Source organism: Microtus pennsylvanicus, chromosome 2 (assembly GCF_037038515.1).
Source record: "Microtus pennsylvanicus isolate mMicPen1 chromosome 2, mMicPen1.hap1, whole genome shotgun sequence".
In the NCBI taxonomy this organism is placed as follows: Eukaryota; Metazoa; Chordata; class Mammalia; order Rodentia; family Cricetidae; genus Microtus; species Microtus pennsylvanicus.
Window position 1 is genome coordinate 109,204,026 of NC_134580.1, and position 12,542 is coordinate 109,216,567.

At 39.2% G+C, this 12,542-nt stretch overlaps 1 protein-coding gene across 2 annotated transcripts in view; it reads left to right on the forward strand.

Moving 5' to 3' along the window:
• Atrn (attractin) overlaps positions 1–12,542 on the forward strand; it is a 141,528-nt gene that overhangs the window by 24,593 nt on the left and 104,393 nt on the right. For both annotated transcript variants that reach the window (XM_075962200.1, XM_075962201.1), the window contains exons 4-6: positions 4,503–4,631; positions 5,660–5,865; positions 6,791–6,959. In XM_075962200.1, the coding sequence (XP_075818315.1) occupies positions 4,503–4,631; positions 5,660–5,865; positions 6,791–6,959 (504 nt within the window). The remainder of the gene's footprint in view (positions 1–4,502; positions 4,632–5,659; positions 5,866–6,790; positions 6,960–12,542) is intronic.

Sequence of the window (12,542 nt, forward strand, 5' to 3'; positions counted from 1 at the left end):
GGTGGTAGATGGCTGGAGCAGCAGCTAAGAGCCCATATCTTGAACGGCAAGTAAGAGACAGAGGATGGCATATTGGGGATGGCGGGAGGCTTTGAAACCTCAAGCTCAACCCAGTGACACTCTTTCTCCAAGAAGGCCGCACCTCCTAATCCTTCCCATATAGCTACCAAGTGGGGGCCATGTATTATGCCGAAACTTATTATGGGTGACAAACCACCAGAGGGACCCACCCTGAATATGGATTGGGTTATCATAGACTTGGGGCCAGGCTGAATTAAAGGGGAAATGGGAGAAAATGAGTAAAACTTCCCAAATGCTTGCTGACTGCTGTGAGCTGAGGAACTTACCTGCGATACCCTCCCGTGTGATGATGGGCTGAAATTCCTGAAACCAAAATAAATCTGTTTCTCTTAAGTTTTGTTATTGCTTATTTTTCGAGGCAGGATTTCATGTAACCTCAGCTGTACTTAAACTCAATGCAGCCAGTGATTACCTTGAATCTACCTCCCAAGTGCTAGGATTGTAGGCATGTGCGTCTCAGGTGTTTGGTCATAGTGATAAGCCTGGCTGATACACTAGAAAATGTACACAGTACAGTTGGTGAGGTCGGCTTATGCTTCAGATGCAGTCGAGATCCCGTGTTAGCTTGGGACAGCTATGCTGAGTTTCTGGTTTATGAGGAAAATACCTTTAGTACTGTGATTTTTCAAAACTGGTTCCAGGACTAGAGAGATGGCTCAGTTGGCAAAGCATGAAGACTCCTGAACCCGGTAGTACCTGCCAGTGTCCTCAGCACTTGGAGGGAGGAGGTGAACAAGTAGTTCCTGAAGGTCACTCATGAACCATGAACAGTCCTGAACCCGGTAGTACCTGCCAGTGTCCTCAGCATTTGGAGGGAGGAGGTGAACAAGTAGTTCCTGAATTGATGAACTTCAGACTTGAGACTCCCTGTCTCAAAAAATTAAAAAAATGGAGCTGGAGAGATGGCTCAGTGGTTAAGAGTGCTGACTGCCCAACCTTATAAATGCGCAGCCCTTCATTGTTTCGAGGGAGTTTACTACAAATAGAATATCCTCAATCCAAAAATCTGAAATGCCCCCAAATCTGTAGCTTTTTGTGTGTTTACATGATGTCACAAATGGAAGATGTCGCACTATGAAACCTTATTTCTTAAAATTATTAAAGATACTGTATAAAATTACTTTTAGACTATGTGTATGAGGAATATGATATATAAGTTTTTTTGTTTAGACTTAGAAATATCCCAAAGGTATTTTATTCTGTGTATATACATACTCCCAAATATGAAAACTCTGAAATTTGCAACATGTCTGTTCTAACACTTTTAAATAAAGGATATTCATCTTCTGTTCATGAAACCAATGAAAACACAATGAGAGATTGTATTGGTTTGCTTTCTCTTGCTGTGATTTACAGAAGAAAGAGTTTATTCAGGCTTATGGCTCCAGAGGAAAAGTCCTTCCTGGCAGGGAGGCATGGCAGTAAGCAGCAAGTATGGCAGCTGGAGCTTACGGGCTTTATCATAAGCACAGAGCAGAGTGCTAGCTGGAATACATGAGGCTTTTTACGCCAAAGCCTGCCCCACTTGATGGGCCTTACCTCCTAACTGTTTCCAACAGTGCCACCAAACCAGGGACCAAGTGTTCAATGCCTGACACTGTGGGTGACATTTCTTATTTAAACCACCAGTATGGCTAATAGTTTCACCTAAATGTTAATCAAAAGTCACTTCACCTCTTTCCAGTCCTCCTCTCTCTTTCCAAAGCAGCACTTTCTGTCCATTTCCTATGTTGATGCTTGCACTGAGTTACCTCTGAATGGTATTGTGTGTATATACACCCTTGTATGGTACTCTGTAATAGGCTTGTTTCTCTTAATTCCATGAGGACAAAGACATTGTCTTGTTCATTGTTGTATTCCTGGTACCTAGAACAATGCCTCAAGTGTGTTAAATATTTAGTAGTTTTTAAAAAATTGGATTTTTATTTTACAAATGTTTTGTTTGCATGTATACATGTATGTGCACCACATTATTGCTTTGTTCCTGCAGAGGCCAAGAAGAGGGCAAATTCTCTAGAATTGGAGTTACAGGCAGTAGATGCTGGGAACGGAATCCAGGTGCTCTGCAAGTGCTCCTAACCAATGAGCCTTCTCTCCAGCCCAAGCACTTAGTGTTTATTAACTGATGCACAGTAGAAAGTGTGCCCTTGTGTACTGTCAGAATCTTAGCGTTCCCGTTTTATCTTCAGACTAAAATTTTAGTGAGGACTGGAGAGGTGGCTTAGTTGTTAAATTGCTTATCACAGGAACATGAAGATCTGAATTTAGATCTCACATAAAAACCAGGTGTGGTTTGTGAGCATGTTGATTGCAGTGTTGAGGAGGCAGAAACAAGAGAATTCCAGGGGCTGGTTGACCAGCCAGTCTAGCCAATCAGTGAGCTCAGTAAGATCCTACCTCAAAAAATGAGGTGAGCCATCTGATGGCACATGCCTGTAATTCCAGCGCTCAAGAGGCAGGGCAGGTGACTCTTTGAGAATTCCGGCCATCCTGGTTTGCCTTGTGAGTTCCAGGCCAGCCAGCACCACAAAGCAAAACTCTGTCTCTAAAAGAAAAAAGTGGGGAGTGATTGAAGATACCTGATAGTGACTTCTGGCTTCTACATGCATACTCAGATGTAATCCCCCCAACAGGCACAGACAACATGCATACACACGTGTTCACACACAAATTAAATGAAAAGCCCCATCCTCTTCTCATGTTCACTCCCTGTTTATGTAGTCTTCCAGTCACTTTTATGTGCATTCGCCTAAGTTCACATGAATATGCAGGTACACTAGGCCCGTTGTCTGCTGTGTGCCTCCCTGCTCTACCTGTATATTGTCTTCACAGCCTCTTGTCAATCCTGCAGACCTAGGTTTGTATTGACTCATTTAATCAGCTCCTATGAATGACCAGTTAGGTGATTCTTTTAACCTGTTGTCATATAAATAGTGCTGTAGTAAGATTCATTGTTTTTCTGTGAATATGAGACAGTATCTCTTTTACAAAGAGAATTTCTAGGCCAGTCAGTGAGATTTTTAAGATGGTCATAGCCCTGAAATAGGAATTTACCTGGTGTAACCTTCAGAAAAGTGAGGGTACTAAGGGTTGAGTGAGTGAAAGGGAGAGGGTAATAGGGGATAAGTTGTTTATTCATTGGGTAGAGTTGTATATGTGGAGCATATTACATGGCATTTGGTGTTGATTGGTGGCAGTGATTGTAGTGAATTGATACTGGGCAAAAAAGGTAGGAGCAAGTAAATGTGAAAAATAATTAACCTTGGAAGTATATTATTTATGAAACTAGCAATACCAACATCTTCCTTGCTGTTGGTAATGTGAGATGGGTGTGGATACTTTCATTCTGTATTGAGATTTCAAGTTATCATACATATTTACTTGGAACTCACTATGTAGACCATGCTAGTCTCAAACTCACAGAGATCTCTGTAGCTGCCTCCTGAGTACGGGAGTTAAAGGCATGTGCTACCATTCCCAGCCTTCAAGTTAACATATAGCTTTTAGAAAACAAGTTGGTATGGTTTTAAGGGCCAAATATCTTAAAAATGGTAGTTTCTGATTCAATAATTCTTTACTTCATGTGAATTTACTGGCACCCACCAAATACTTTGAATATTATTTACTGGGCTCTTACTAAGATCCCAGGGAGAGCTTTTTAGAGCCTTCAGAGATAGAAATGCTTCTTGTGTATTGTTTGTAAAGTGGGACATAAAATGTATGTTACCAGTTGAGCAAAGAACATGCATCTGAAAGCTAATAGTATAAGGATTATAGATTCAGTTCACTTTTCTATTTATATTTTATATAAACCATTTATAAAATATACTTACTGAGACATAAAACTTTTATAAATGGTTTATATAAAAATATAAATAGAAAAGTGATACATATTACTATGTATCTAGTATTTATTTACGTATATAGTAAGTAATATGTATGATAGTAAGTGTATCATATGTAATATGATACATATTACTAATTAAACATATAAAATATTTTCTCTTTCAACAGTACATATTTGGTAATTATCAGTTCATATTTTGTTATTTATGTGATTGTAGAGTCTTGCTTGAGAGTATCATAAAAAGTTTTATAACGACAACAAAAAACCCAAAGTCATTGGTTTCAAATTGTTTTAGAAACTGGGCATTGGTAGTGCATGCTTGTAATCCCAGCACTCAGGAGGAAGGTGTGTGTGGGGTCTGTGAGTTTGAGGCCAGCTAAAGTATGTTCAGACTCTGTGAGAACAACAGGAACAGCAGGATCAAACAAACAGTAGTGGCAACAACAGACTAGAGGAAGCCCAGCAGACTCAGGGTTGCTTCTCAGCATATCCACGACTGACTAGACTTAGACTGAAAATTGTGGAGATGAATTCTGTTGAAATTGCTGTAATTTGGTCTGTGTTTGCATTTCAGTGGCCTCATTGTTCCTGAAAGAGATGGCAATGAGACGGCCCCAGAAGTCACTGTCACTTCAGGTTATGCACTGCTTCATTTTTTCAGCGATGCTGCTTATAATCTGACTGGATTTAATATCACTTACAAGTAAGATTTTTAGATTTAATATTTTTGATAATATTCAAAAGACTATTTTAATAATGCTAGTGTGTTGGGGCTTACAGCAAGTCTGGTATCTTGCTAAAAATTAATATGGACTTTGTTAACTAATTTTTTTTAAATATTCAGTTTTTGTCATTGCATAATTGAGGACACGGGACCTAAAAGGTTAAAGAAACGTCAGCTCTAGAGGTTGGGACCACAGTTTCTAGATCTTGTCTCTGAGCATCTCCTGGAAGAGAGGGACATTCTTCTTGCTGCTGGAAGAAAGTGTCAGCCGTTTGCCTTGTGCATTTAACAAAGACTGGTAGTGTCTCAGCAATAATCAGTAGTAGGAGAAGTCTTTATTCTTCAGTTGTTATAATAGACCACTAATTCAGTCCTTTAAAAAGTCTAAACTATGTCATCTCAAAGTTATCAATACTGTTATCTTAAGTCATGTTATGAGACACAGTTAAACTCATCATGAAGTTTACTGTTCTTCTCCATCCGACATGAGTTAATAAAGTTACTAAAGATCTTTAACTATATCACTGGGCAGTAATCTTAAATTCTACTAATTCTCAGAGTCTTTACAGAGAACTAACCGTGTACCATGAACATATTGGCAGTTCATTGGAGTCCTTTCTTTCCGCCATTTCCCAACATGAACTTGGCACTTTCGTAGAACTCATTAGTAATGAGCTACCAGGAAGAATAGGATCCTGGCTCCCAACCTAGAGCCAAGTCTGGGTGATCTTGCACAAATCTCTTTTGTTTTGTAATTACTCTAACTTTTTGAGTTATTTATTCTTACCTTTTCATATGTGAATCCAATAGAGTTGATGTGATTTCATTACTTGAACCTTGGGCTCTAGCTACACAGAGCTCAGTGAGCGCACATGGGCTCAATGGTAAGTCCTGTGCTTATACTTGTGACTGAACTGAAGACAGTCAGACCCTTCAGCTGTGTAGGAGGAGGTTCTGATTACAATTGAAGTGTTGCTTTTATTGACTTGGTTTTCTCCTCTCTGTAGTTTTGACATGTGTCCGAATAATTGCTCAGGCCGAGGAGAATGCAAGAGCAGCAACAGCAGCAATACTGTCGAATGTGAATGCTCTGAGAACTGGAAAGGGGAGTCGTGTGACATTCCTCATTGTACAGACAACTGTGGCTTTCCTCACCGAGGCGTCTGTAATGCAAGTGATGTCAGAGGGTGCTCCTGCTCCCCCCACTGGCAGGGTAGGAGCTGTCCTTTTGGTCTTAGAAGGTTGTAATTTAGGGAACCTTAAGGTAGTTTATTTTAGCGGCTGTGTGTTTTATGTTAATCATGTATCAGATGGCATTCAAGCATTCACCTTCTTTATCCAGATTCTTTAAATTTTACACCTGTGTGGTTGTTAATTGATATCCTTAGAATTGTGGAAAGATTTGACATGTCGTTTGTAACTCATTCATGAAAATTAGGGACCATGGTCTCATGTTAGAGGGGCAGAGAATGAAGCTGAGAGATAGGTGAGAGCTATTCTCTTCCATCTGTTCAGCTCTTGAATTTACCAGAAGATAGATTTAGATCTGTCATTATATTTTAATCATAAAGTCTTTTCCACTTGAATTGATAACCCCTTGGTCGGCCCTTTCCCCTAAGAGCTTCTTAAGCAAGATTTTTACTGAAAATTTAATCTGAATATATTGCCAAGTCATCAGGAACTGTATGATACTAAATTTTGTTAGGGAGTGATTGATTTTGGTCAGTATCTTGAAGAAATTAAAAATACCAGTTAGGTGCTAAAGGTTATTGGTTAAAGCTTATTGCTAAAGCTTATTGGTTAAGAACACTGGCTGCTCTTCGAAAGGATCTAGGTTTGATTCCCAGCACCCACATAGCAGCTCACAACATCTGTAACTCCAATTCCCAGGGATCCAATGCCTTTTTCTTGTCTCAGTGGGCACCAGTAAGGCAAGTGGTACATAGGCATACATGTAAGCAAAACACCCATACATGTAAAAATTTAAAACCCCACGAGTTAAAGATGTTGGATGCTTAAATGCTAAAGGAACCTCTATTCTTTGAATAGTCTTTGCATTTAGATTAGAATTTGGAAAATTATAAACTTTCATGCTGCATTTTGTCAAACTTATTTGTTTTGTTGTTTGTTTTAATTAGGTCCTGGGTGTTCAGTTCCTGTGCCAGCTAACCAGTCTTTCTGGATTCGAGAGGAATATTCTGATATAAAGCTCCCCAGAGCCTCTCATAAAGCTGTGGTTAATGGGAATATAATGTGGGTTGTTGGCGGATATATGTTCAATCACTCAGATTATAGCATGGTTTTAGCGTAAGTGGCTTTATAATTTAAATTTTTTTATATATTATTACTGTGTGTATATATGATGGGGGTGGTGGTGAAAGTGTGTGTGCCATGGTGTGTAAGTGGTGATCAAAAGACAGCTTTGTGGAGCTTTGGGGTATTTAGTGCAGGTTGTCAGGCTTGTAATGCTCTACTCTCTCACCAGCTCTGTAAATGGTTTAAACACTTTTGTAAGAAATTTAGGTTTACACTTTAAAAGACTATGGCATAAAAATAATTTAAAAAGACAAGAAATCTTAAGTAATTACTGAGAAAAAAAACTCTGCTTAAACTCTGCATATATGTATATGTTGATGCCTTAGGGTTTCTGTTGCAGCGAAGGAGACACCATGACCATGGCAATTCTTAAAAAGTAGAACATTAAAAAAAAAAAAAACAAAAACACTTTAAATTGGGGCTGGCTTACAGTTTCAAAAGTCTAGTCTGTTATCGTCATGGGGGGAAGTTTGACTGACTGCAGGCAGACAAGGTGCTATGAGTTCTACGTCTGAATCCATAGGCAGCAGAAAGAAAATGCCCCAATTGGCATGACTTGAGCATCTGATACCTCAAAGCCTGTCCCCAATCTCACACTTCCTCCAGCAAGGCCACACCTACTCCTACAAGGCCACACCTCCCACTAGTGCCGCTCCTTATGAGCTTCTGGTGCCATTTTCATTTAAACCACCACAGTTGATGATTTAAAACTGAGAGTTCCAAAGAATTCATTGTCATGATAACAATTTATCTTTTTAACATACTGTCTCTGATATTTTGCTTTAGATATATAGTGGGTTATATAAATAGAAGTTACTCAATATTTTAATAATTTTCATATGTCAGATGATTTCATAAACTGCCTTTGTCTAATAATTCCAGGGTTTGAAGTCTGTGCTTATTTGAAGGTAGATTATACATTATCACATTAGAGTTAGCTTTGGAGTGTTAGATTTCAAGAAGAGATTTATAAATACTTAATTTATAAATGCTGTATTTTATAGTCTGGAAAATTTTCTATGCATTTTCTATTAGTGATTATAAAGCACTAGCAATCACCTTAAAATGAGTAGGACTATGGCAGTGTGGTATAGTGTCTTTGTTGCTGTTCTATTGCTCTGAACACCATGACCAAGGCAGAAGAAAGCGTTTAATTAAGGACTTGCTTACAGTTTCAGAGAGCTTACTCTGGGACCATCATGGCAGGGAGCATAGCAGCAGGCAGTCACAGCACTGTAGCAGTAGCTGAGAACTTAACACCTCATCCACAAGCAAGCATGGTGTGTGTGTGGAGCGGGGCGGGGAGGAAGGCAGAGACTGGGCCTTGCATAGGCTTTTGAAACCTCAAAGTTCACTCACAGTGACATTATCCAGTAAGGCCATACATACCTCCTAATCCTTCCCAGAACATTTCCATCAATTAAGGGCCAAATGTTCAAATATATGAACCTATTGAAGCCATTCTCAGTCAAACTATCACATGTAGTTTTGGAATCACCCCAGATATAGTCATTAAAACACACAAAGTAATTTAGGATAGTGAAATAAAACCTTATAAAATTGATGGAAAGCTTTAATATTCCCAAAACAAGTTTAATGATAAGAAAGTGATGTGCATCATGAAAGAACAGTCTACTAGACAAACTCAGAAATGAATGATCAAAGTTAACAATTCTAAAAACAATTTCAGAATTGAAGACAAATGTGAAAGGAGACACATATAGATAATGCCTTGGAAAAGGAATATTGAAACAGGAATCTTTTAAATCCTATAGAAAAAATTTAAAAGATCTTTTTGTAGCACGAGTAATAAAACCCAGAGGCAGATATTGGGGTTCAATCTGAAGATCAGAACAGCAAAGCAGCAAAGCCCCTAGAAAGCTCTTAACCTCTATGAAATCTTGAGACTTAAAGAGAGTGAGTTCCTCCCTCGTCCCATTTTACATTCCTCTCTAGGGCTGGATTAGAGGTGTGCACCACCACCACCCAGCCTCTATGGCTTAGTAGTGTGGCTTCTGGGATTAAAGGTGTGTGCCACCACTGCCTGGCCTGTATGGCCGACTAGTGTGGCTGTTTTGTGTTAAAATACAAATGAATATCACTATATTTTTTACATTTACATATTAATTTTGTGTGTGAGAACTCGTGTGCCATAGCACTTGTGTGGCAGTCAGAGAATGACTGGAGGTTCCATTCTCTGTAGGTCTCCACCCTGTAGGTCACACTCTCTCAGGGTCTCACCCAGGTCATCAGACTTGGTAGCAAAGTGCTTTTTCCCTCTGTGCCATCTTTCTGGACTAAGAAATTTTTTAAATTGCTAACTATAGTTAAAGACATGGTATGTAAAACCAACAAGAAAAACTAAACAGTAGCAAAAACAAACAAACAAACAAACAAACCCAGTATGACTGTGTATTCCTGAGCACCATGAACAACCTTGCAGTGAGTCCTAAGGCTTTTCTGTTTGCCCGTGTGTCTTAAACTTACTGTTGAGGACATTGGCAATTTGAAAATAATGATAGGTACAAGGAGAAAAAAAGCCCTAAGGAAACAATTTAGGATGTAGCCCAGGGGTGGGGCTCTTGCCTTGCACATACAAGACCTGGATTATATATCTACCATCTCCAAAGAATAAAAAGTAATTTTAAAGCAAGCTCTTCCAGAAAAGCTTGTGTTCTCTTTTTAGTCCAAAGATTTAGACAAAATTTTAATAGTAATGTCGGTATGCCAGCCACATACCACAAAAATCTAGCCCTGGCCTCATCTGTGCCCATAAAGTAAAGAGCTGGGATGTCCACCCTTGCCAAAATATAGTGAGATACCCTAACTTTTAGGATTAGTACCAGAGACACCAAATAGGGAGATAGGACTTTTAGCTCTACCAGGCAAAAAATAAAGCTTTCACCCTGCAATGCCAGGAGAGGCCATGTAGGGAACTTGGACTTTTATCCTCCACTGGCAGTAATGGCAGTAATAAGTTGACCTTCTCCATTCCACTGGAGTGGTCTCAGAGAAGGTCTGCTATAATAGAAGAACAGAGTCTCACAGCATGATATACAAAATTTGCTCATCCAAGAGCTACAAAATTTGCTCAACCAAGAGCTGATACAATCTCAATTTGAATGAGGAAAAAAAGCAGTTAAAGAGACAATGACATTGGGGTGACATACTTTAGAATTATCTGACAAGGACTTTAAAGGCAAACATCTTAAAAATACTACAATTAGCAGCTGCACATATAAAAATCAAGTGAAAGGATAGAAAATATCACCAAAAAATTAGACATCATAGAGAATATCAGAGGCCAGGTTAAGGTACTTGACCCACAGGCCTGATGACCCAAGACCCACATGGATAGAAGAAAGAACGGACTCATGAAAGTTGTCAAGGCACATTCAACTTGGTGCCTTGGCAAATATACACTCTTGCCCCAAATAAAAAAATGTAATAATAATAATAATAAGTATTAAGTGGAGGGGATGGAAAGATGGCTGAGCCACTTGGGACTTCAGTTCTAGAGCATCTGACACCCTCTTGTGGCCTCTGCAGGCACTGCATGGATGTGTAGTACATAGACGTATACATGGCATAAAAATGAAGGTTAAAGAAAAACAATTACAACTTGAGGACACTTCATTTTGCCAGCACCAAATCAGCTTCTTTGTGTTGTTGTTTTTTTTTAACTCTTTACTCTTTTGACTCTTTGTTCTTTGGGATCCTACCAGCCAGCTCCGAAATAAATCATACAACATGGAGGCTTATTCTTATGAATGCCCAACCTTAGCTTGGCTTGTTTTTAGCCAGCTTTTCTTAAATTATCCTGACTACCATTTGCTTCTGGGCTTTTACCTTTATTTCTGTATATCTTTTCTTCCCTTTTTATTCTGTGTCTGGCTGGGTGACTGGATGGCTGGCCCCTTCTTTCCTTGCTCCTTCCTCCTTTTTCCCCTTCTGTTTATTCTCTCTGCCTGGCAGTCCTGCCTGTCTTTTCTCTGCCCAACTATTGGCTGCTCAACTCTTTATTAGACTAATCAGGTGTTTTAGACAGATAGAGTAACACAGCTTCACAGGGTTAAACACATGCAACATAAAGGAATGCAATACATCTTTGCATCATTAAGCAAATATTCCACAGCATAAACAAATGAAACACATCTTAAAGTAATATTCTACAACATCTTTGAAATCCTGCCATTTCACGAGAAGCACCAATTCTCCATTGCTCTCTGTGACTCCAGGTATTGGTTGAAGATCAAGACCTAGGGCAAAGCTTCTTAGTTTGTCATCAGCATCTCTTTTCTCCTTTAGTTTGCTACCATCAGGGTCACTGTCACATAAAGACTTCCCTTTGTACTATCCTTTCCTTTGCCAGCTCTTTGAAAATTAAGAAATACTTTAGTGAACTCTGGACTCTCAGTTTTCTTCATGTTTCCAAGTATGGTTGATATCTATAAATCTCCTTGTCTTCTTCAGGAAAATCCCCGCCTTCCCATTATTGCACTTAATCCAGACCCTGCCTCTTCAGCCTTTTAAGTCTTTCTATTCTGTTTCTTTCCCAGGTTTTGCAGTGTATTTTGGGGGGAGTCATTTTTTAAAACTGAAAATTTGAGGGGTTCACTGCTGCAGCATGGAAACTCATCTCTGAACTGTGCACCTCAGCTCAGCCACATCTCTTCTTGTTCTTGCTATTGTAAAGACTTGTTTTTATATTTATGTGTGAGGGTGTCTGCCTGCATGTATGTTTGTGACAGGTTTTCTTGTTTTAATGGGAGATTTCTCTACTTGGGCAAGTCTTTGGGATTGTCTCTTATCTGTAAGGTGGAGAATGTAAGATGAAGACTAACACATAGAGTTCCTTTTCTCACTTCATCTTATCAGCCTTATACCCAAAATATGAAACAACCTCACCTTCCCAAAATGTGACAATTAGAAGAAACTTGTACTACCTTTGTTTTGTATTCTCGATGCAAAAGAATTTGCAAACCTATTTCCTGTTTCCTATATATACTCTCCTTAGTAAATCCATACACGTATTTTAGAATAAAACAAGCTTTCCCTAAATCTTCTGCCATGTATTTCTTTTAGGATTTATTTTATGTGTATGTGTTTCTGTAAGTGAATGCTGTGTGTGTGCAGTTGCCTTCAAGAGGCCAGTAGAGGGTGTTGGATCCACCTGGGCAGAGTTACCAACAGTTGCAACATAGGTGCTGGGAACCAAACTTGGTTCTGTTAAGAGTACAGCAGGCACTCTTAACCCTCAAGATATTTCTCCAGTTCATGCTTGGTGCTGCCTGTAGTTCACAGAGGTTGCTTTTACCTCCTCAAGTCTTTCTATGCCCAGTTGTCACTGGTTCTCATCCATGCCTATGTTTATGTCATAAAGCCACAAGAAGAGACTTGATTGAATCTTGCTAACAGTGTGCATTACAGAAATGACACCCTATCATCTTTGCTTTCCACTGCTTAGAAGCGAGTCAGTGATTCTGCTTATACTCAAGGGAGGGCATTATACCATGAAGCAGAGGTGAGGAGTATCGTGGGTACTAAAGTATCTGACTGTTATGGTATATCATC